The 20960-nt window shown below is 36.4% G+C and overlaps 3 protein-coding genes across 3 annotated transcripts in view; 1 reads left to right on the top strand and 2 right to left on the bottom strand.

Moving 5' to 3' along the window:
- Positions 1 to 12917, top strand: part of LOC126055419 (mitochondrial 2-oxodicarboxylate carrier) — a 33061-nt gene extending 20144 nt beyond the window's left edge. The window contains exon 5 of the mRNA XM_064038542.1: positions 12908 to 12917. The gene's annotated coding sequence lies outside the window, so the exon portion shown is untranslated. The remainder of the gene's footprint in view (positions 1 to 12907) is intronic.
- LOC135117973 (uncharacterized) lies at positions 628 to 1821 on the bottom strand. The gene has a single exon (XM_064038662.1). The coding sequence runs from the start codon at positions 1819 to 1821 to the stop codon at positions 628 to 630; it is 1194 nt and encodes a 397-aa protein (XP_063894732.1).
- LOC126055457 (ecdysteroid-regulated 16 kDa protein) lies at positions 4173 to 13182 on the bottom strand. The gene is made up of 4 exons (XM_049844705.2): positions 13012 to 13182; positions 6910 to 7023; positions 5694 to 5812; positions 4173 to 5135 (listed from the first exon to the last, which is right to left on the bottom strand). The coding sequence occupies exons 1-4, from the start codon at positions 13076 to 13078 to the stop codon at positions 4995 to 4997; spliced, it is 441 nt and encodes a 146-aa protein (XP_049700662.1). The 5' UTR covers positions 13079 to 13182; the 3' UTR covers positions 4173 to 4994.
- Positions 13183 to 20960: the final 7778 nt, after the last annotated feature.

Below are 20960 nucleotides of genomic sequence, written 5' to 3'. Positions count from 1 at the left end.
GGATATAACCTGACCCCCTCTCCGCAAAGGATAGCCCAGCCCCGAACCCTCTAGCAATGTGCTCAAAGGGTTCAAGGCCAGGCAAAACCAAAGTGGACTCAAACTGTCACCCTGGAATATTCCCCGCTCGATCTTAATAGGATCGCCGGTCCCTTCAATTTGTCTACATCCTGGATAGTGAAGGACCGTTCTCCATTGCTCCATACATGACGCAAGAAAGGCGCGTAGAGTTGTATTTATTTTATACAACTCCAGTACCCTCCTAAGCCATGTATGGGGGACCGAGTCGTAGGCCTTCTTATAGTCTATCCAACATGTCGACAAATTCTTTCGGGATCGTCGAACCTGTTGGCTGATGACCATATCAGTGAGGAGTAGCTCCTTAGTAGCACGGGACCTTCTTACATCCATTTTGAGAAACTGACATAATTGAATATTTTTCAATATGTTGGTTTATTTTTAATCTCAAAATAGATGTAAGAAGTTTATAGACCGTCGGTAAACAAGTGATCGGTCTATAATTTTTAGGTTCCGCGGTACTGCCTGATTTATGGAGCAGATGGGTAACTCCTGTTGTTAGAAACTGTGGGAGCGACCCGGCTTCTAAGGATGACTGAAACTGTGATGCTAAACAGGGTGTGAACTTTGCAGCCACTTTAACCAGAAATTGTGCAGTCCATCCGGTCCTGGTGATTTCCAGTTTTGCATCGGACGAACTGCACAGGCTATGTCGAAGGAGGTAATATTGACCTCCTCCATTTCTGGTATTTGTTCACACTCCCGTTCAACATCACGTGTCCAGTCACCCTCCTCGTGAAATACGGGCGTCGACCAGAGGTTGCGCCAAAACATGTTTGTGGCACCATCATCCGGCCGGCTCCCGTCCATCACGTATTGCTCAGGTCGCTCCCAAGTTCTATATACCCATCTTTGATCACTCTGGAACATACGATTCTGGGTGTAACGTTCTACCCGTCGTTTATACCTTCGAATACGGCTAGCCCATGCACAGACTTTTTGCTTCAGGAAGTCGATGCGCTCCGCGATACGCGGCATATATTCATGAGGACTGAGTCCAGTCCCCATGAATGCACGTCTCACAAAGCGCATCACCCGTGGTCGGGTATTACCCTCCCTGAAGCAATATAGTTTGCCGATGAGTACTCTGGCCCCCTCGATACGACGCTCAATCCTGCACTGCCAAGCTGGTACCGCTGATTTTGGTCGTGTAGCTCTGTTACTGTCAGGGAATTTGACATTAGCTACACGACATGCAGCAACAGCCGCGCAATACATAATTGAGTGTGTATCAAGGAGGTCTTCGCTGTTTTCAAAATATTTTTCCAACAGCGAATCCAGAGCACACACCAACGCCCTATTCTGTCTGTGCATAGGCAAGCGAGGTAGTCGCGGTCGGTTTTCGACGGGTGAGTACCTAAACTCCTGAATCGCATCCTCCAGAGCACTCCTCACACGTTCGTTGCACTGAGTACTTACCGTTACAGCCCTATTGTCCTCATCCCCATCAACGAGATTGGACCGCGGCGTGACTCCGCCTGAAGGTGGCGGTGGCACCGCGGCCTGTGACGAGGTGGTGACCATAGGGCTGCTCAGCATCTCTAAGCGCAGCCGATCAAGTGCGGCGTCGTCCAGTCTGTGATTGCGCTGGATAACCCGCACCTGATCCGACAGTCGTTGGGTCGATACGTTGACGGCTGGCTCAAGCACCTGGAACAGAGACAGCATCCTATCACGGTACGCAGTGAGGTTAGTTCCTCCCTCTGTGGACCCGTAGTATGCGCGCATGACGTTCTCATTCATTTTCTGAGTCCATCTCATGCGCTGCACACAACCACCGGTAGCGGGGACCCTGCTAGGGACCTGATGGTCCCCCGATCCCAAGCCCGTCGGTGGCCGGCGTCTCCCCTGCCGACGTACAGGTGGTGGCGACGTCGGCGGAGAGAAGTACTCGTCGCTCGAGCTCGACGCAGCTGCAGCCGCCGGTATCACTGGTGGTCCGGGGTCCGGCGGCGGCGAGGCGGATTATTATTATTATTATTATCTTGTATGTCTCTACCAGACCTCGGGACTATAGAGTCCCGGATTTTTGGGAGGCGAACGTGGGGCCGAAGCCAACACGCTGAAGCCCTTTTGAGACAACTTTAATGAAATGGTGACACAAAAACGACGATTATCCCTGTATACACTATAGAAATGTACCCAAGGACAATCCCCGGTTCTGTGCTAAACTATTGCTAACTATGGATGAAAACTACTTGGGCTATTGTGATGGGATGCTAATGGACTAGGAATGGGGAAACTACGGGAACTATGGCACCTGCCGATAACAATGTAATAAATACACGTAAAAATGGCAGGTGGAGACTCGCCAACTCACTTACTGGGCCCCCGGGAATCAGTCACTGAAAAGTAACAAGAGGGCAACAGGTACATGAGCGGCTGAGAAGGGTGAGGATACCTCGGCGGACTTTAAACGCAGATCACGCGCTCCCTGTGGGTCCAGCATCACCGGCCCACTCGCCACTTACCACGAGGCACCTACCCTCCGAGCATTGCTCTAGCGACTCCACTCTGACCGGCCGGTGAAGGCAAGCCAAGAGGCGGGAGACCTATCCCCCGTCATGCTTCACTCCGGCAAGCCGGAGATGGGGGACAGTATACTCTCCCTGGAGCACTCGGATATATAGCCCCGCGGGGTCGCTACTCCCCGTCATCCGCCTCAGATGCCCTGCGGGGTTATTATTATTATTAATAAGATGGCATTAATGTAGCCAACATCACTAACGGCCACTTTCTTCATCAAAAGTTAAAATTATGTCTAAAGTTAAAGTAACGGTCAAATTCGATTTTTCAAGGCTAAAGTGACAGCAAAATTCATAGAAAAATTGAATTTAACCGTTACTTTTACTTTAGACATTACTTTGACTTTTACTTTGGCTTTAACTTTTGATGAAGAAACTGGCTGTTAGCGCGCTAAACTACGCACTAAAACCCTTTGATGTGTCCTAAAAACCGAGTTATCGCTTAACGTTTAATGCTATTAATAATGCCATTTGTATAAAATGGCATTAAAACGTTTGGCCACATCTGTGTAACGCCAAAATTTTACGCGTTAAGACGCAGATGGAGCAGGAGCATAAGAAGAAGTCAGCTAAATAATAATACCAGAATATCTTTGCAAGAGAGTTCCATTCATTTTATTTTATATTTTCTTCACACGACATACCTTTGGGGGTTAATCCTCATGGATTTCCTCCGCCTGGAGAGAGGCGGAGGGGTGTGCCGGACTCTTACCGGCTTAACCGTGTCCTCCTTGCACGTGGACGCGTGGTCGCGGGAATCCAAATTCTTCCGCAGTCACATGACACAACAATCTGCCACGTATTTAAATTCAACGTTTTTTTTCCTTCTATGAACAGACTAATCGAACATTAACCTTCCGCTATTGTGATAAGGTTGAAAATCTTAGACTGAGGTAGGTTGATGAGCTGTCTGTACCAAATCTAAACAATTTGAACAATAATAATTGAAGCAATGTAAAATAATACTATATACACCTGTCAGCTAAATTAAAACAGAGCTCAATAAATCATTGTAACGACTGATTGTATTCAAATAATTAAGATATTTTAATGGTTTAATGATGCTATTAAAGTGTTCATCAGGTATACTTTGATAGGTCATTGTACAGGTAACTCCATGTCAGTGGTAACAGTTTTATAGGAAAATCGTACTTATTTCTATTGAGTTAAGGTGCATGACACTTACCACTGATGTGCAGTCTACCGGACCTTCAATAAGGTTTTCTTCCTCTTAAAAAATTTTATCAATTGGATCAGCAATTTTTGAATTGTGCGCCTTTATAGATTATTTTTAAGCAAAACGCTAGTCAACATTGTATGCTACGACTGATATATTTTTTTTGTTAGTATATGCTAAGAAATTATATTTTTGTACCTACTAAAAGTATTAAAGAAATACCTATTGCTTTAAAAATATTTTTTATTTATTATTCATGTCTCTTCTTTCTTTCTTTCCCTCTGAAGTTGTACTACTCGTGAGTTGTACTCCAATGCCCTAACTTTTCGGGACAGTTCTCGAGAACATTTGTTCTGGTTGATATTTCAATGGGTTAAAATAAAACTCCAGTATCTACACAATATTATTATGTATTTATAATGTACAAAACCACAATCCTTAACCTATATTTAGTGGAAAACAATTTATTATAAATTAAGGAAATCTCATACACAGTGTCAATGTAGACAGGTTTCAATGTTAAAGCCTGTTCCCACTAGCATTAGTTACATAAAATATACTTAAATTGGCTTATGGAAACAGGCGTTTACACGTAGAAGGAATTGTATGAATAGAATATTTAAAAAAGTAAAAACAATCTAGCAACATATTTCGAGCAATTTATACATATTTGTCATTTTAACACAGCCTTAATTTAAGCCCGGCTATAAAAAAGAAAAGAAAATAAAAAAAAACGTCGGCAAAGAATAATGTTGCTTACCCTAAAAGGCTTAAAATTAATTTGAGTGTTACCTACATCAAAAATATTCAAATCTCTTTTACATAATAATCTGTTGCTCTACAAGTAGATAGTAAAAAAGAATTAAGTATTTAGAAGTAAGTAAATTATGCTTAATTCCTATGTCTAAGAAGGTTACCACTCTCATAAGGTTTTAATACAAGATTTTCGGGCAGCCTGTCATTGGTTTGTTAAGCTTGGTTTATCCACCAATCATAATGTAATCGATAAAAAGATAAATAAAAACTTGGCCAGTAGCTCTTGAGTTAAGCCCGTATGAAGCAAAACCCCCAAAATCATTCGTTTTAATTTTTTTTCACCAAAGGTTTGCTAACATTTCGGACTCTTTAGAGAGCATCAGGGGTTACCAGCCGCAAAAAGTTTTGGAGCCACTGGCCGAAGTCCTAGTAAGACATAGGAATCTAGCATGCAGGTCTTATTGTATCTTGGCGGCTATGAGAATACAGACGAGGTCTTCATCATTTTCGTCCTTGAGCTCCCACTTGACATCGACCTTGACCCTGGGGTATGACTTGAGGATGGGCATCGTCGTGTGGTAGCTCGATGATTGCTCCTCCTGGATACAATAATATAAAGGTAAGTTCCTAGAGGTAGGTAGTTTTGCACAAAATGCTAAAACAAAACTCTGTCATACCAGCTTTTGTCAAATTTAATCAACAGATATGCAGAATATTGGAAACGGCCGTATTTAAGTTTTGAGAGAATTTTGGCATTAGGTACTAAAATACGACAAAAAGTTTGGCGGGAACTGTACCACAAATTAAAATCACAAGCTACTAGGTACTGCATTGTAGTTTGGATTGCGATTCAAGCATTAGCTTCATGCATTCTAGTGGCTACTGCCTGAAGAATCTAAAATATCCAGGCATATTTTCTCATCTCTTGCCAAAAAAAAGGCATCTAGGTAAGCTATGTACGTAGGAAAAGGCTTATTACACTTGACTAAATTCAGTCGTCTAAATGTTTCAGTCACTAAATTTAGACAAATGTAATCGCATTTAGGAAGGTAGGTTCCATTAAATAATTTAGAAACCTAATTAGAAGACTGAATTTTGTCAAGTGTAACAAGCCCTTAAGGCTTAAAGAGGCAGGTCGATAATAAATTTGTGGTTACCCCGAGAGGGCAGGTCAGGCCGCTGTCCTTGCAGGCATCGGGCTGCGGCAGAGGGAAGGGCACCGGCAGGTTCATGATGACGCCATGCACGATTGTGACTACCTCTTTGGTTTCTTTGTCTGAAAATAATAGGTAACAATATGCTCTCATTAAGTCTTTCAGGATTTAGTCACGTAAGGAAGGTCCTGAAAAATAAGGGCAAACTTTTATTTTCATATCAATATGTAATAACTAGCTTTTGCCCGCAATTTCGTTCGCGTGAAATAGTGACTACCAGCAGATTTTTGATTTGACCAATAGATGGCGCTATATGTCCGGAATAATTTTATTTTTATTTTTTTTTTGTAATAAAAACTATCCTATGTCTTTTCTCAAATTTCAAACTATGTCTGTATCAAATTTCACACAAATCGGTTCAGTAGTTTAGGCGTGAAGAAAAGACAGACAGACAGACAGAGTTACTTTCGCATTTATAATATTGGTTTGGATGTAAAACAAAAGAATATCCAAACAAATCTAGGTCGGTTTGATTCGAAATTAGTATAAACAAATAATAAATCTTGACTTCTGAACTTTTCGACCACTAATCAAAAGTTTCGAGTGGGGTGTAATCGTCACGACATGCGTAAAAGATAAGAAATGAATTATTTTATTGAAACTATAGTTTTATAATTATAACGCAATGTTGATTGATGTGTCATACAAACATTAAGACTTCAATTATCTACATATTTCCGGAGTTATTCAGGCCAGATTACTTTTTATCACACGTTCCGATTAACGACGCTGACGTAAAAATCACGACATGCCTTTAAGTTTAACGTAAGTCAGTAACATCATCATAATTCTAGGGCCCTTATCCCAATTTATTATTTGTGATAAGCGTAGCATTATCTTCCTATCTGACATCATCTTACACGTAAGTACCTAACACTTAATAGCAGACATCGCTTTTCACACAAACCAACCGTCGTTTCTTTGGCCGTCTTCTTCCTTTAAGTCAGTCTAACTCTGTCTAACTACTTATATACAGTAACAGAACCAATTTATTTAAACGACTTCAAAAAGAAGGAGGAATTTCTCAATTCATTTTTTCTTTAATCGAAGCGTGTGTACCAATTTCAATTAGGTAACTAGTTCCAAGTTATCAGAAGTGGAACGGATCTGGGCCATGTCATATAAAATGCGTGTAATCAGACCAGGTAAAGGTACTCACAAGGTGTGAAGTCAATGCTGAATGTGGCGTTGGTGTTCCTCCTCAGCACGCACTCCGCGTTCTTCGCGTCACAACCGCTCACCTCCACTTTTTGTACTGTCGCTAGTTTTGATCCTGCAAACAAAATAAAAGGACAATTAGAGATAGTTCTCTTTCCATCATTGAAATCATAAAGTTCTGCCTCCTGAACTAGGCTGTACCTGGAAGCAGTTAGTTGGAGTTTAGCCATGGATTTCCTAATACATTTTTAGCAAGTTTAACTTTGTGCCAAAACTCCTAAAGGGGTCTACACACCAAAGCCGCTGACCCGGCGGCACAGCCCGGCGGCACGACTGCCGCGGCATGTGGTGTTCTAGTAATTGTCAAATACTTACTCTATGAAAGCCGGCGGCATGATTGTACAAAATACGGCCGGCGGGTTGGGCCGCCGGGCTGTGCCGCCGGCATCAGCGGCTTTGGTGTGTAGACACCTTACCAGGTGGACCCCTTTCGATGTTTTTTTGCCATTTTTTATACACAGGCTTAGGTATTTATGGGTGAAACCATTAATATAAAAGGCTGAATTTTCAGGCCATTTGAAAAAATCTACAGCAAAGGTAGTATGATACCTATGATGTAAATAATAACTGCAGCGCGCAATTATCTACATTCATTATGTAAGACTTTATCGCATTTTGTAGTATCTAACTACATTGTTGTAACATCCATATTTTTGTAGCTGTAAAATAAAACAAAAAGCCGGTGCGATATACAATGTGTCCCGGGGATAAGTGACCGCCCGAAATTTTTTGAATATTTGTACAAAATTAAGGATAATTTCTTTTATATTTAAAATTTTTTTTTTGTCAGGCCTGTTAATAACAGGCTTTGCTCTTTTTTTTCAAATTTCAACTGACTGTATTTTTGCATTTGTTTGAAATAGCAACAAACATTGTTCTGAGCTATTGTAGGAAATATCATGTAGTTTATTAATAAATTAAAAGAAAGTGATATTAAGGGGGCATTGATTGGACTTATTTTGAAAAAACTGAAAAAAAGGCGTTATTTTCTTTGAATTTTTATTTTCTTTTTTTTCTAATAAATGTTTTATTACATTTTTGTTATGTTTGATAATTTTAATTGATAAACTATGATGTCGGCTAGTCAATAAAGAAAAAAGAATTTAAAAAGATGTAAAAACTTAGGAAATATCTTAAAAAAACTGCAGCACGTCACAGTATTTACTAAAAAAATTACAAAAATCATTAAAAAAAAGCCAAAGGCGGTAAGTCCCAAATATACAGGAAATTATCCTTAATTTTGTACAAATATTCAAAAAATTTCGGGCGGTCACTTATCCCCGGGACACATTGTATAAGCTATTATCATAAGAATGTGAATACTTTGGCTTTCTTTTAACTGCTTGTCTAGGCACGGTAAAGATATGTTTAAACTGTCGTCTAGGTAAACATTTAAGTTACCTACAACACTTTTAACACGTGTCTAACAAACTGCTTAGATAGGTACTTCGCTTACTTAGTATCTAATTGGCAGGTACGTAATCAAGAACCGTTATAATGTTTTTGTACAAATTAATTACATCTTTCTATCTCTAGAAAATCTTTACAAAACCATAGGTGATAGGTAACCGGGACTGAAATAACGTCGCATCTCTGCGCACCAAATTCAGAAAGACGTTGGTACCTGCCAATTTGTGAAACTCGTGAATATTTTTGACTGGTTTTATATAGGTAGCCATTTTATCCATGGGCCATGCTGTTTAAAATTACTTATGACTACTTCATATAATTTATTTTATTTATTTATTTATCTTATTTCACAAAGTCATCATCTTATATGCTAAGCCCCACAAAACCGTTGCAATGATTTGACTTTTATTAATTATACGTAGTAATTATACGTTATTGTCCATGTTTTGTCATTGCTATCTCCACACTTAACGTCATAACATACCCACGTCATCTAAATAAAAACCTTCAAGACTGTTGAAGCTAGGGTGTTACATACATTGGTAAAAGATTGTTTTGGTAATTTTGCGGCAATCATTTACGCTGTAAGTACATAATGCGCCACCTGATTGAACCACTGATTGAATTACCTACGGCTGCACATGTAGCCGAAATTAACTGAAATATAGCAAACTGTGTACCTAATTGAAAAATAGCTAGTTACCTTTCAGATTGTATCATGAGTTATTGGACATACATATATCTAATATCATAATAAGTATGTGACATCACTCATTTGCAGCTGGGTACATTTTTCTAGTACTTATACATGTACCTAAATGATTCAATGATTATATCATTTTGCATTGTAATTCTATTACCGTTTGTACTCACTACTATTAAATAAACATTATGTGATAAGCAGTATTGTTATATATTTGTTTTTTTTTGCAGCACATAATAGCCCTGTTTGTCGTAATGTTATTCAGTTATTAGTGATTTTATCGTGATTGTTATTTTTCGGCGATTCAGGTTTTTTTATACTGAACAAATGAGCTATGATAAATGACATGATCTCAATGTTGATTGTACATACTTATTGGGTCGTAGTGTAGATAAGTTAATTTTAAAAAAATGTGTCTCTGTCTTTGAAGAATTTGATCGTCGTTTATAAATTAGTTACATTAAAATCAGTGGATTGCTATAAATATTATTATTTCCTGATCATGCTATTATTTATTGGCATTACCTATGTAAATTCAGTTTACAATTAACTTCGTATTTATGATCTTTTTAATTGTTTATAAGTACTTATCGTCATTTCATAAATTAGTTTACTTGATTTGGTTTTAATTATAGGTACATATACACATATGTATAAGGAAAATTACTATGTATTTTCTCTTACTGGAATGTAGTTTTTCATTGCTGTCCATAGGATTTTCTCCCTTTCATAAAACAAGCTTTCATTAATCATTGTACCTAATTACTTAGCCAATACTACGTAGTCACATAGTGATTGATATCATATAGTATATACTTGGTAGACTTGAATGGGCGTAGGTATGAGAATAGGTAACGAGCTAATCTATAGTATTGTATAAGATAGGGTACAGTAAAAAGTAGCAGAAAAAACTCAATTTTCGAAACTGCTAAACTTAACAGAGTACCCATTCTACTTTTTTTAAAGGAGTATTCATAAAAAATTTTTAACTAAAGGATGTTTAGTCAATTTCGTTCGCGTTGTTAAGAAATGATGACCTCTTTCGTTGGAAGGCACTTTTGAAAATATTGATTTTTTCACCTACTTTTCACGTTGACCGTACGTCTTAACGTGTTAATTTGGCCGTGAAATTGCAAACACTAATTTTTTTGAATTTTATTCACGTGTTCGTAAGACGAATGTGGTTTAATGAAGTCATGTCGAAGTCACGTCAGCTTTCACGGCTTCGCACTAGTCGGTTCTTATAGGTATTTTAAAAAATATAGGCATAGGCCTATTGCCTGCCTTTTCGTTACAATTAAACATTTTTGCTTATCACTAGATATTTTATATTTCAATTTAAAAATCTTTTCTTAAATAATGGAATCAGGTGTTTCTTTCAAGAAATTCATGACACCAAGAAAAATAAACGTTAATTTCCGCGAGACAGTTAATAGCTTTTAAAAAAGAAGTTAGTAGGTTTTTATGTAGAAAACATTAATTTTACGACATTATTTCTGAAGTGCTTTGAAAATTGCCACTTTTGAAATTAATCCAACACTTCTAGATAAATGGGCAATGATTATGCATATTATTTTAATGAGAGCCAATCATTTGACCCACGTTGAAGTAGAAAATATAATTGAATGCACTTTGAATATGATGATGATGAATAACAGAAGATTGCAGGAAGGCAACACTTGGAATGAGCATTGATCTTAATAGTGGCTTGTGGAGACTTGACAGACTGTGAAATACCGAGACTAAGCTGTACAGTGTTCATTAAACTTTGTATTTTTGAAGCAACCCAACTGACTTCTTGCGCATTTTTTTCATACAGATTTTCAAAAAAAACATTTTCCAAAAGCTACATTGACTTCACCCTGATCGGTTGCAAGAATCAAAGGATCGAGAGGTGTGGAGACCAAATGGTGAGGCCTTTGCCCAGCAGTGGGACAGATATTAAAAAAATATTTTGTAAAACATTATTTTTAATCAATATATTATTAAAAATAAAATAAAACGCTTCAGCTTATGTGAGAGGCGTCAAACAGCTAACTTGTGAAATACAAAGTTAATTGGCGGGAAAATCCTACCAGCTTGATAAGATTATCGATAAGATTATACACTGGATCGTTATTCGAGCTGTTATGCATATAACAGCTCGAATAACGATCCAGTGTAGACCCAAATATAGTCAATATGACTGAAATACCTACCCACATATGAAGATGACCTATAAATTGAAAGTGAAACTGATATGGTTCAGAGGTGAATATCAATTTGTTACCTACTCTATATCAAAGGACATTGACCCCGAGGCACAGATAATAAGCAGCTGATGTTTCTATCGACTTCTCTCTGTTATCTCTTCATTAAACAAACATTTATAAGTTATAGTAGAGTTCAATGCTATTCAATAGAATAAATAGTAATTTAGTTTCAAAATCGGGCTATTATAAATTGGCTGGGGGTTTCATTGATAAAGAAGAAGACATGACAACTAAATTAATGATTAAAAAGTTTCATCAAATTATGTATATAACTTTGTAAATATTTGCTTAGATAGATACTCTGTTTTCTCCAATCATGGTTCTTAGTTTCATTATTTGTAACTTTTGGCATCTAAATTATATTATCGATAAGATCTTTGGAAAGATTAAGCACAGCTGTACCTTGATCAACCGATCAATCTTTCTTCTGATCTTAACATAATATTAATTCACAATAATTATTTGATATAATTACACGTTTACTATCACAATACTTATTACAGTTGCCCACAGATTTACAAACAAAGTAGCGTTTGCTTAGTCATTATTTTTGATGACAGCTCACATGATGCTACAGTAATCTGTTTTTACAATAAAACAAAGTGCTTATATCTACAGATATTATCGCGAAAATGTTGTAATAATAGCGCGTAATTGCCAGGTAGAATGGATACTTTTGGCACCGTTTAACCTTTTTTGTAACGAGTTTTTTTTTAGATTAGCTATATTTGTTTAATTTGATGTCACACTAATCTGGTAATCTTTTTCGTGTGGTTTTGTTTTTCTGAATTTTTAAGGTTGAGGTGAAGGTGAGGTTAGTTTGAGCATAGCACTAAAAGAAACAATTGTTAACTTCTAATTAAAGCAGTGAAAATACTAGACTCCGTCAGGCTATATTATATGTATTGTGAGTAAGGGTAAATAAGGTAAATAAATATTTAGTCCGATTTCAGAACAGAGCAGACTTTAGAACATGAGCAAATAAGTATGGATTAAAACATCATATGGGATGATTGATGCGCTTTTAAGCAACAAACAACGTTTAACAACGTCTAAACACTCGCTGGAATGTTGAGCGGGTAGTCGATAAAATTTAACTGTCGCCCTGTTAGGGAGGTGCTTGAACCTGGGTTTGATTTATAAAGGTTCTATTCTTTTACATAGTTTTATTATATGAAAGCAGAAATTCAATGCCATGTGGTTTGAAAAATATATGTGTCTCATAAAAATAGTAACTATTCGATTTTTGCTAATCTCGTAAAAGATTGGAGGGTACTTTGGATATTTTCAAAATGATTAGCAGATAGTATGAAAAGTGCTTGTATTTCTATTACAACTTAAGAACAGATAAAATATACGCCCATTGGGGTAATATTATGCTTTAGTAACACCCATAATAAGCAGAACATGTACGACAATACTACTTTGCGCTTGTTTTGCCCATATTGGTGAGATTAGAGTGGTTAGCCGCGCCAAGACTAGAGGCCACTTTGCTACAATAACACCTGCACAAGTGCACACCCATCCATACAAGTATTACGCCACTTCATACACTAACAGCTCAAAACCCGCACACAATGTACGCAATTTACTAATAAAACATAAACGCTTGTATCAAACGCAGGAACTCGACCAAAAATTGCATTAAAACTAAAAATATTATTAAAAAAATAATTACCGCAATCCGTGTAGTATTTGGCATTTGCACTCGCTACCAGCACTGTAACTATTATGAAAAACAACATTTTGAATAATTTATTATTGAAAAATCGCGCGCTAACGTGTGTTCGACTCGCACGATCGATGCTGACTGACTGTGTGGAACGGATGAGCCGTTGTAACCGACCTTTGTTGCTTTATAAAATGCCCCGGCGCCGGTCAAAGAGTAAGGGACTTAGAGTGGGGACAGATGATTCATGGTTTAATAAGTAAGGTCCTAGTGATAACATCGCTATGTTTCTAAGAGAATTTAACAATTACTTTACATTTGAATTAAGATGTTAACACTTTTGATAAAATAACTACCTTCACTTTGGTTGCTTTTGAATTTTAACTAAACCTTATTTCAACTTACAACCCAAAAGTTGCAGTAATCGTAGGTATATCGATTTTATTTCATTACTCAACTTGGTCGTTTCACTGAAAGTAAAAGCAGCTGGTGCAATTTTATTTTTTGAAATTGACTGTATTTATTTTCCATATATGTTTAATCTATTTTTCTATCTTCCTGACATTTTTATGATAACAAAGACGTTCCTCTCCTATCTCATAGACGCATTGTTTTATAGGTATGCCTTCAGCTTGATTGATAATCTAAGGTTCGGCACTGTTTCGTTGTTAGGAGCAAATGTACACAAGTATTTATGATGAGCAATTTCTCCACAAGATGTTTAAAATAACTAGGTCAATCCCTGAAATATTTACCAATCCATGAAACCTGATTATGAAATATGATCAATGAACTCAACTTAATAACTTAATTTTTTGTTTAAAAATAAATTGCGTCTGTAAATCAATGTAAGTTAATAAAATTAATATCTAACAATTACATTATTAATTGAAATATTATTTTCAGCCGTGGTTTATTCGTTTACCTAATTAGGTATGCATTTATGAAAAAAAAACATTCGTAGAACTTACAATAAGTAGGTACTCATTTAATCTTACTATTGTAACTACCTATTATAATCATAAAGGAAAATTGTTTGAATAATATTATTTTATACTGTTGGTTGACCATGCCTTGATAAGCGGTATGTATATATGATATATGGTACAAAATATATTGAAAGCATTTTAATGTTTCATTAAACATTTATTTTGATACTTAGTTTTAATATTTCCCTATAATAAGATCATTTTGTTAAACATTATTGGCCTTAGGTACTACAAAAACTTTAAACCCTGTTTTACACTTGTCTAATAAAATTTTGGCTGCAAAATGAACCATATGTCAACGTCATAATTTGAAATTTTTTTAGACAAGGCATAAACTGACGTTTAAAAGTTTTTGTGGTAAGACGGTTTGTGTAAAAGGTGTTCAGACTTATTTTCATCTTCTACTTTTCACTCAAACATTCTTCCGCATCATCTAACAGTTTGTTCTACAGTATCTGTCTGTCTATCACAGAAAACAAACGCGTTCCTTTTCCCCTCTAATTGTGTATTCTTTGCGCATGACCGGAAGAGCGGCGAGCCACTCGCGCGCATGTTTCAGGAAAACCTGCGCGTGCGCGTGTGTGCGTGCTTGCGTGTGTGTGCGTGGCGTAGTAAACAAAGGCATAGTTGGAATCACTTCACTACGGTACGTACCTACTGCACTGGCTAGTATGGACATAGTTCTGATGATTGCAATGAATAATTAGCATTGTTGACCATTGATGTTTATGTCTTTAACAGTGATTAATTAGCTTAGCGTTAATGTTATGTCTGAGTTATTTGAAGTTATGGTTTATTTTCTTTTTACTATCATCGATACAAAAGTAAAACTGCATTATAATAAAAAAAATCTTTCTCTGGTATCTACAAGTCGAGGTGTCTAGTCTGGACACAAGACATTTCAGGATTACCTTAAGATTCCTAGGGATTCAGCATTTCCAAGTCAAATGGTATAAAAATGATCTGCTATGCAGCAACTAAGATCAAACAAAATATAATGTGACACATATTACAATTGGTATCCAGCACAAAAATCTACCTGACATTGGTTTTCGCTGCCCTTTCGTGGTAATAAAATAAATGTGTAATTTCCTTATTACAGTAATATTTCTTTGAAGAATACTCATCGTGTGTGTGTATGACCCTATGAGTAACAATTATAAGGGAAGTGCAATGTAGATGATATCGGGCTAAGAGAGTGAAGTAAAATTTTGTTGGAACTTGAGATTATAGCACGTGGGCAGACACGCGGTCACTCTACGACGGTAGTTTAAGGTAGAAGAGGTGGCGGGCAAAGGGCGAGACAGTTACCTTATTACGGGTCCTTTTAATTCTAGTAATAAATAAACAGTTTTTTTTTTAATAAATAGAGATAATATCAATTAAACACTTAATTTGCCTGTTTGATTCATTTTAGATGTTATAATGAAAAATGGATGTACCTATATCATTTCCCAGAATTGTTTTCAGACTCTTCTCTTAAAATTCCAGTAAGTTAGTAGTTTTGATGGTGCAATGTTGAAAGGGCGAAATAATTAGCTTTACAGATTGCGATTTCAGCAGATATGTTCATATAATATAGATGTGTAGATAATAAACAATGACAATAAATAACTTACGACACATTCTTGAAAGAAATCTACTTCGTCACGCCTTACACACGATTCTGACACGCTTTCAATCAAAAGGTTTTTCGTAAATCCGCTCTTCGCTCACAAGTTCGACCAGCTAGGATCGAAGGAAGCGAGCGTTTAGCAGTCATCCGGCGACAATGCGACAATTGGTGTTCTTGAGAAACCGTCGCGCGATGCTTTGGTGGCGTGCCTTCGCGCTGTGTCACTAGGGGGCGAGCCAGAACGGGCTACGTTTGTTTTGTTAACATTAGAAATGCAGGTAGGTTGGTACTGCAACTGAAGGAAGGGCTTTCAAAGATGGTTCTTGGCCAGTTTAGATTGTGAGAGAATCGGAACACAATTATATATTGTTTGTGTCTTGAAAGGGGCAGGCTGCTTTGAAATAAGAATTGGATTTACAAGTCAGTGATAAAAATAAATGGTAAAACATACCTAATAGGTAGGCCGTGTAGTGGTCACAGGGAACACCGAACGTAGGGGTTTACCAGTTATCAAACTACTAATATCTAGACAGATTGATAAAGAGCAAAGACGTTTGACCTAGTTTCACAGAATACTTCCTAGGGATTTCATGACTATAAGTAGGATGTTTGTAATGGTCCTTCATTGTGAATCACTCATTGATGTTTTGTCACGCCACTATTGCTTATTGGTTGGGTTTGTCACATTCGTATCAAAAAGTTCATAATCATAAGTTTATCGCGTAATTCCTTACGTTATTTACTCATTTGGAGTGAGTCAACAATGTGTGATTTAAACCAATTTACAATTTAGTTGTATTATAACAACAAATATGAGCAATACCTACTAAATAGACAGTCATCATAATTTTCAAACATTCAATAGTTCATGCACTATTTTGTTTGCATCAGTTCGAAGGCACAATGAATGAAGGTTTAACATTGTCCTACATAACCAAATTGTCTATCAGTTCATTCAGCAATTCTATGGTGTCAACCCATGGGCCTCATGATGTCCGGTACATAATCTGTTGTCAATGGAAATTGATGTTTATTAGTTCTGTTATTATGTTTTCGACACCCACTTACAAAAGGTTGAACTATGCTGTCCAATGCAATTGAAAATGAACGGGTTAACTATTTATAGGTCTGTAGGTCCTACCCGCCATGTTCGGCAAATGATCCCAACATAATATAATGAGGTCCTACTTACTTGGATTTTGTTCATGCCAGAAAGTAAATAGTCTTTGGTTCATGCATTAGGTTAAAAAGAAAATTATTCTGGTATGTTGAGAAAATAGTTAAGTATGCCTATTAAAACTTGGTATGCAGAGATAAGTAGATACGGAATTCCGGAGACGTTCGTAGATTCGTTTTTATCCAAGTGCGTGAACTATTTCTCTTTCTAGTATTTGCGGGTGAAACTGAGCAAAGCAGCTAGTTTCAAAGCCAGCTGATTAATTGAGACAAAACACTGTTTTTAGCAACACGTGCATTATCTTAATGCGCTGTTACGTATATTATAATAACGTGCTAACTTTAATATATGTTGTTTTCCTGTATTTGTGTTGTTAATGCTGGTAAGGTCAGTTTGTACTTTACTCTAAAATAATATACTTACAAATCATGTCCATTTTTATTCACAAATGGCCATTTCTAAGTTAACATAAAGCCTAAAAATCGTTTAGTGTTGCTTATGGATCCTCAAGTTAGGGAAAAATACAAAAGAAAAAAAACATAATAAAATATAAGTTTTTTAGGCTAGAAAAAATATATTTTTTGTGTGGTTACAACTATAGCTGTAGTCAGTTTTGACATGAGTTTGGTACATAGTTACGTCTAAATTACACCTATTACATGAGCACTATTGTTGCAAGGAAAGGTTTTTCCAAACATTTTCTTAGTGCAGATAATAAATCTAATTGGCAGTTGGAAATATGTGAGTACACTTAAACTATCATACCTTTCAGGAGACGTCTAAACATATACCTCCCTACAATGTATAGTAAGTTCTATTTTAAGCCAAGCATCACACCGGCCCGAAAATAGGGTCGTCCACACACTCATAATTCAATTATCATGTTATATCCTGTATTACAGAAAGGTACAAGTACCTAGTGGTACACTTGGTAGAGTTGGATATGGTGTCCTAAGACAACAGCCAGCTTGCTTTATTACCACGTAAGCGATATTTGGCCAGTTTATTTGGGATGTAGGGTGAACATGGTATAATATAAGATCGGGGACAGTTTTTCGCTTGAAAAATAAACTATGTGTTTACAGAAATAGTTTCAATTGTTTCTCAATTAAGGACTGCCTTGATGAGCAATTTGCTTCTGTACTTCAGAAAGTTAATTTGATAACCCACTTTAGTTCTTAAAGATTTTAGTGTTGGTAATCGTAAACAAAGCATAAAATCACTTGAAAAGTAATTCGTTTGTCTTTCCAAAGAATATTGTCTTAGTCTTTAAACGAAAAATAATGAGTTTTTATAAATTAATCAGTGCGCAATTATGTAACGCAAACGATGGTCTTTGTGGAAAATTGAAGTTTAATTGAAATTACGTAGATTATCATTTTTTTGAAAAACTTATTAATGTTGTTGTCTTTCAATGTGAATGTCTTTACGCAGTTAAAAAAGATTAATTGTTTGGTAATTAAGTTGTGAAAATATGAAAATCGAGAGAAATTGTTGCTTGAAAACTTTATATCACAAATACCTATATTTCTTATATGTCAGACTTGCCCTTTCACCCATAGACCTAAATTATCTCTGTCAATAGGTAGTAAAGCACAGTAGAGATATTTTAATCCAACATAACATACGTGTTGGAATTAACGTGTTGGCTGCATGAGGCGATATCTGTGCCTCAATGTAGTTGCTCTAAGTCTGTTTAGCGGCTATGAATGGCATCTTGGATACTAATCCTGTAACCTACTTATGCAATGTGCCATGTAACCTATATGGTGATGAATTGAAAAAGATTGGCGACTATTGTTCGTAGAGAAGATGAGACTTATCACATTAACGATTGAAACTCTATAATTGTGTTTATTAAATAATTGATTATTGTTTTGAGTAGGGTTGTGTTAGACTGGAAGCCGACCCCAACATAGTTGGGAAAAGGCTCGGGAGATGACAATGATGTACTCATTTTTTAATAAAAGTAGGTACATTATGTTTGTAATTACCACATCTGTAGGCAATTTTTTGGTGAACACAACAACAATTTTTTTCACAATAAATGGAAAAAAAAACTTAAAAAATATAGGTCGACATGGTCACCCTAAAAAACAAGACACCTTTTATCACATCACGCAAAATTATGAGCATAAATATTATATACCTTGTTACTGGGTTAATAAACCCTGTGTACCAGTAGAGTGGATTACAACTACCCTCCAAATGACGCGTAAAGAATCTCCAGTGACGTCTGAGTGACCGCCCACATAAACACAGAACTACACAGATTTCGTTAAATGAATTACATTGAATAATTTATACAAAAGAAAAGCCCGCGGTTTTACTCGGCCTGAAACTCGGCTTTGGGTCTTGGTTTCAGATGTGAGTTTAAACAAACAATCTTTCAGTATTAATTTAAGTTGATATACCTACTTAACTTGGTTGTACCTTGTAAATTCAATTTGATATTTGTGATATTGCTCACACATCGCAGTATTTTTAAGGAAAATATTTCTTAATAATCTCAATTTTGAGTAATGTTTTTCATAATTGTATTGATTGGTCACTAAAGGGATGATTAATAACTTTTTCCAATGTTAGGTAGATATGTATTAGGTTAAACTTAACTTACAGCATGAACTATTATCCTCGAGCTTTAAGGTCCGAGTGAAGAAAAGGTAGCGTTTTCGATTCCTCATCAATTCATTTTGCAACCTATTTGTATACCTAAGCCTATAAAACTGTGTTCTTTCAAAGATTATAATAAGATTGACGAATTCATCGTTATAATAGTTTTGCTTTACATACCTTCTATAAGAAAGAAAAAACAGTTTTTCATCTGATTCTTTTAGAGATTCAGAGAAATTATGATTCTTTTATTATTTTAATGAAAAAACAATAGTAGGTACTGTAACCACCTACATTTGTGTGATAAGGTGATCTGTAATTTAATAAGCATTTTGTTGATAAGAATCATAACAATGTACATTTATGAACAAATGTGCCAATGTAACGCATTGAGGGTTCATCAGAAACATGGTCATGTTACATGGTATTTTTATATCCGCCTCCATATAAAACTAATATACCATATTAATATGGTCTTTCACCAACGGGCGATCTATGTCTTGTATTAATTTATCCTTCCAATAGTAATTAATAGGTATAATTGCAAGTATCTTGGCATTCCCATAGGCCGATTAAGTACTTGGCTTACAACTCCGTGAAATTATCGCTTCCAATCTTCTATGTTCGGTCAAGTTAACTTAGTAGCTAATGTTCTTCGACATGGTGTTGAAAAAAATGGATACTAAATATGTAGACGACCCTTGCTGTATGGAATGTGTTGATGGTACTACTTTCATTTTTCTGTAATTTCATCTGAGATGGAAAAAAGTCACGCATCTGACTGTGAACAGAAGCGTTGATATATTTGTTTATCTCCAGCTCCTTTAGAACAATAATCAAATACTTTTCGAATTATTGACTAGGAATAAAATCCTTTGTTTACGAAAATAATATTTAATACGTGGATATCGGTGTCAATGAATGAATAAGTCACCTCAAACGGCTACACATACCCTAAAAGCAAGTTGCAACTGCACCTCACTAAAACTCAATGCTAATTCTACTAATACAATAATCAATTAACCATTTAGTTCAATGACTCCTCATTGACAAAATAACATCGCGTGGGTGCGTTACCCATTACCAAACCTAGCTAGATGGAATAATGTGACCGAGTCGATCACTTGAGCTACTATAGAGTTCTAGCAAACTGTACACTAAATAGTTGGCCTACAGTTACCAATACACCAACAACAGTTACCAATTTTTTTTAACAAATATCTGATTCAATTCAAAGTTTGCAGTAGGTTTCATCATCTCCCGAGCCATTTCCCAACTATGTTGGGATCGGCTTCCAGTCTCACCGGATGCAGCTAAGTACCAGTGCTTTACAAGGTGCGACGGCCTACCTGACCTCCTCAAACCAGTTACCCGGGCAACCCAGTACCCTTCAGTAAGACTGGTGTCAGACTTACTGGCGACTACTCGTAACGACAGCCAGGGATGTTAAATGACAGCCGGGACCTACAGTTTAATGTGCCTACGTTTTCAGTCGGTCTAATACTGGTTAAATACCAGATCATTGTAATGTGCGTACTACCATTCTTTACCGACTGTTATTATA

This window comes from Helicoverpa armigera, chromosome 16 (assembly GCF_030705265.1).
Source record: "Helicoverpa armigera isolate CAAS_96S chromosome 16, ASM3070526v1, whole genome shotgun sequence".
NCBI classification, from domain to species: domain Eukaryota; kingdom Metazoa; phylum Arthropoda; class Insecta; order Lepidoptera; family Noctuidae; genus Helicoverpa; species Helicoverpa armigera.
This window is presented reverse-complemented; position numbering and strand designations above follow the sequence as displayed.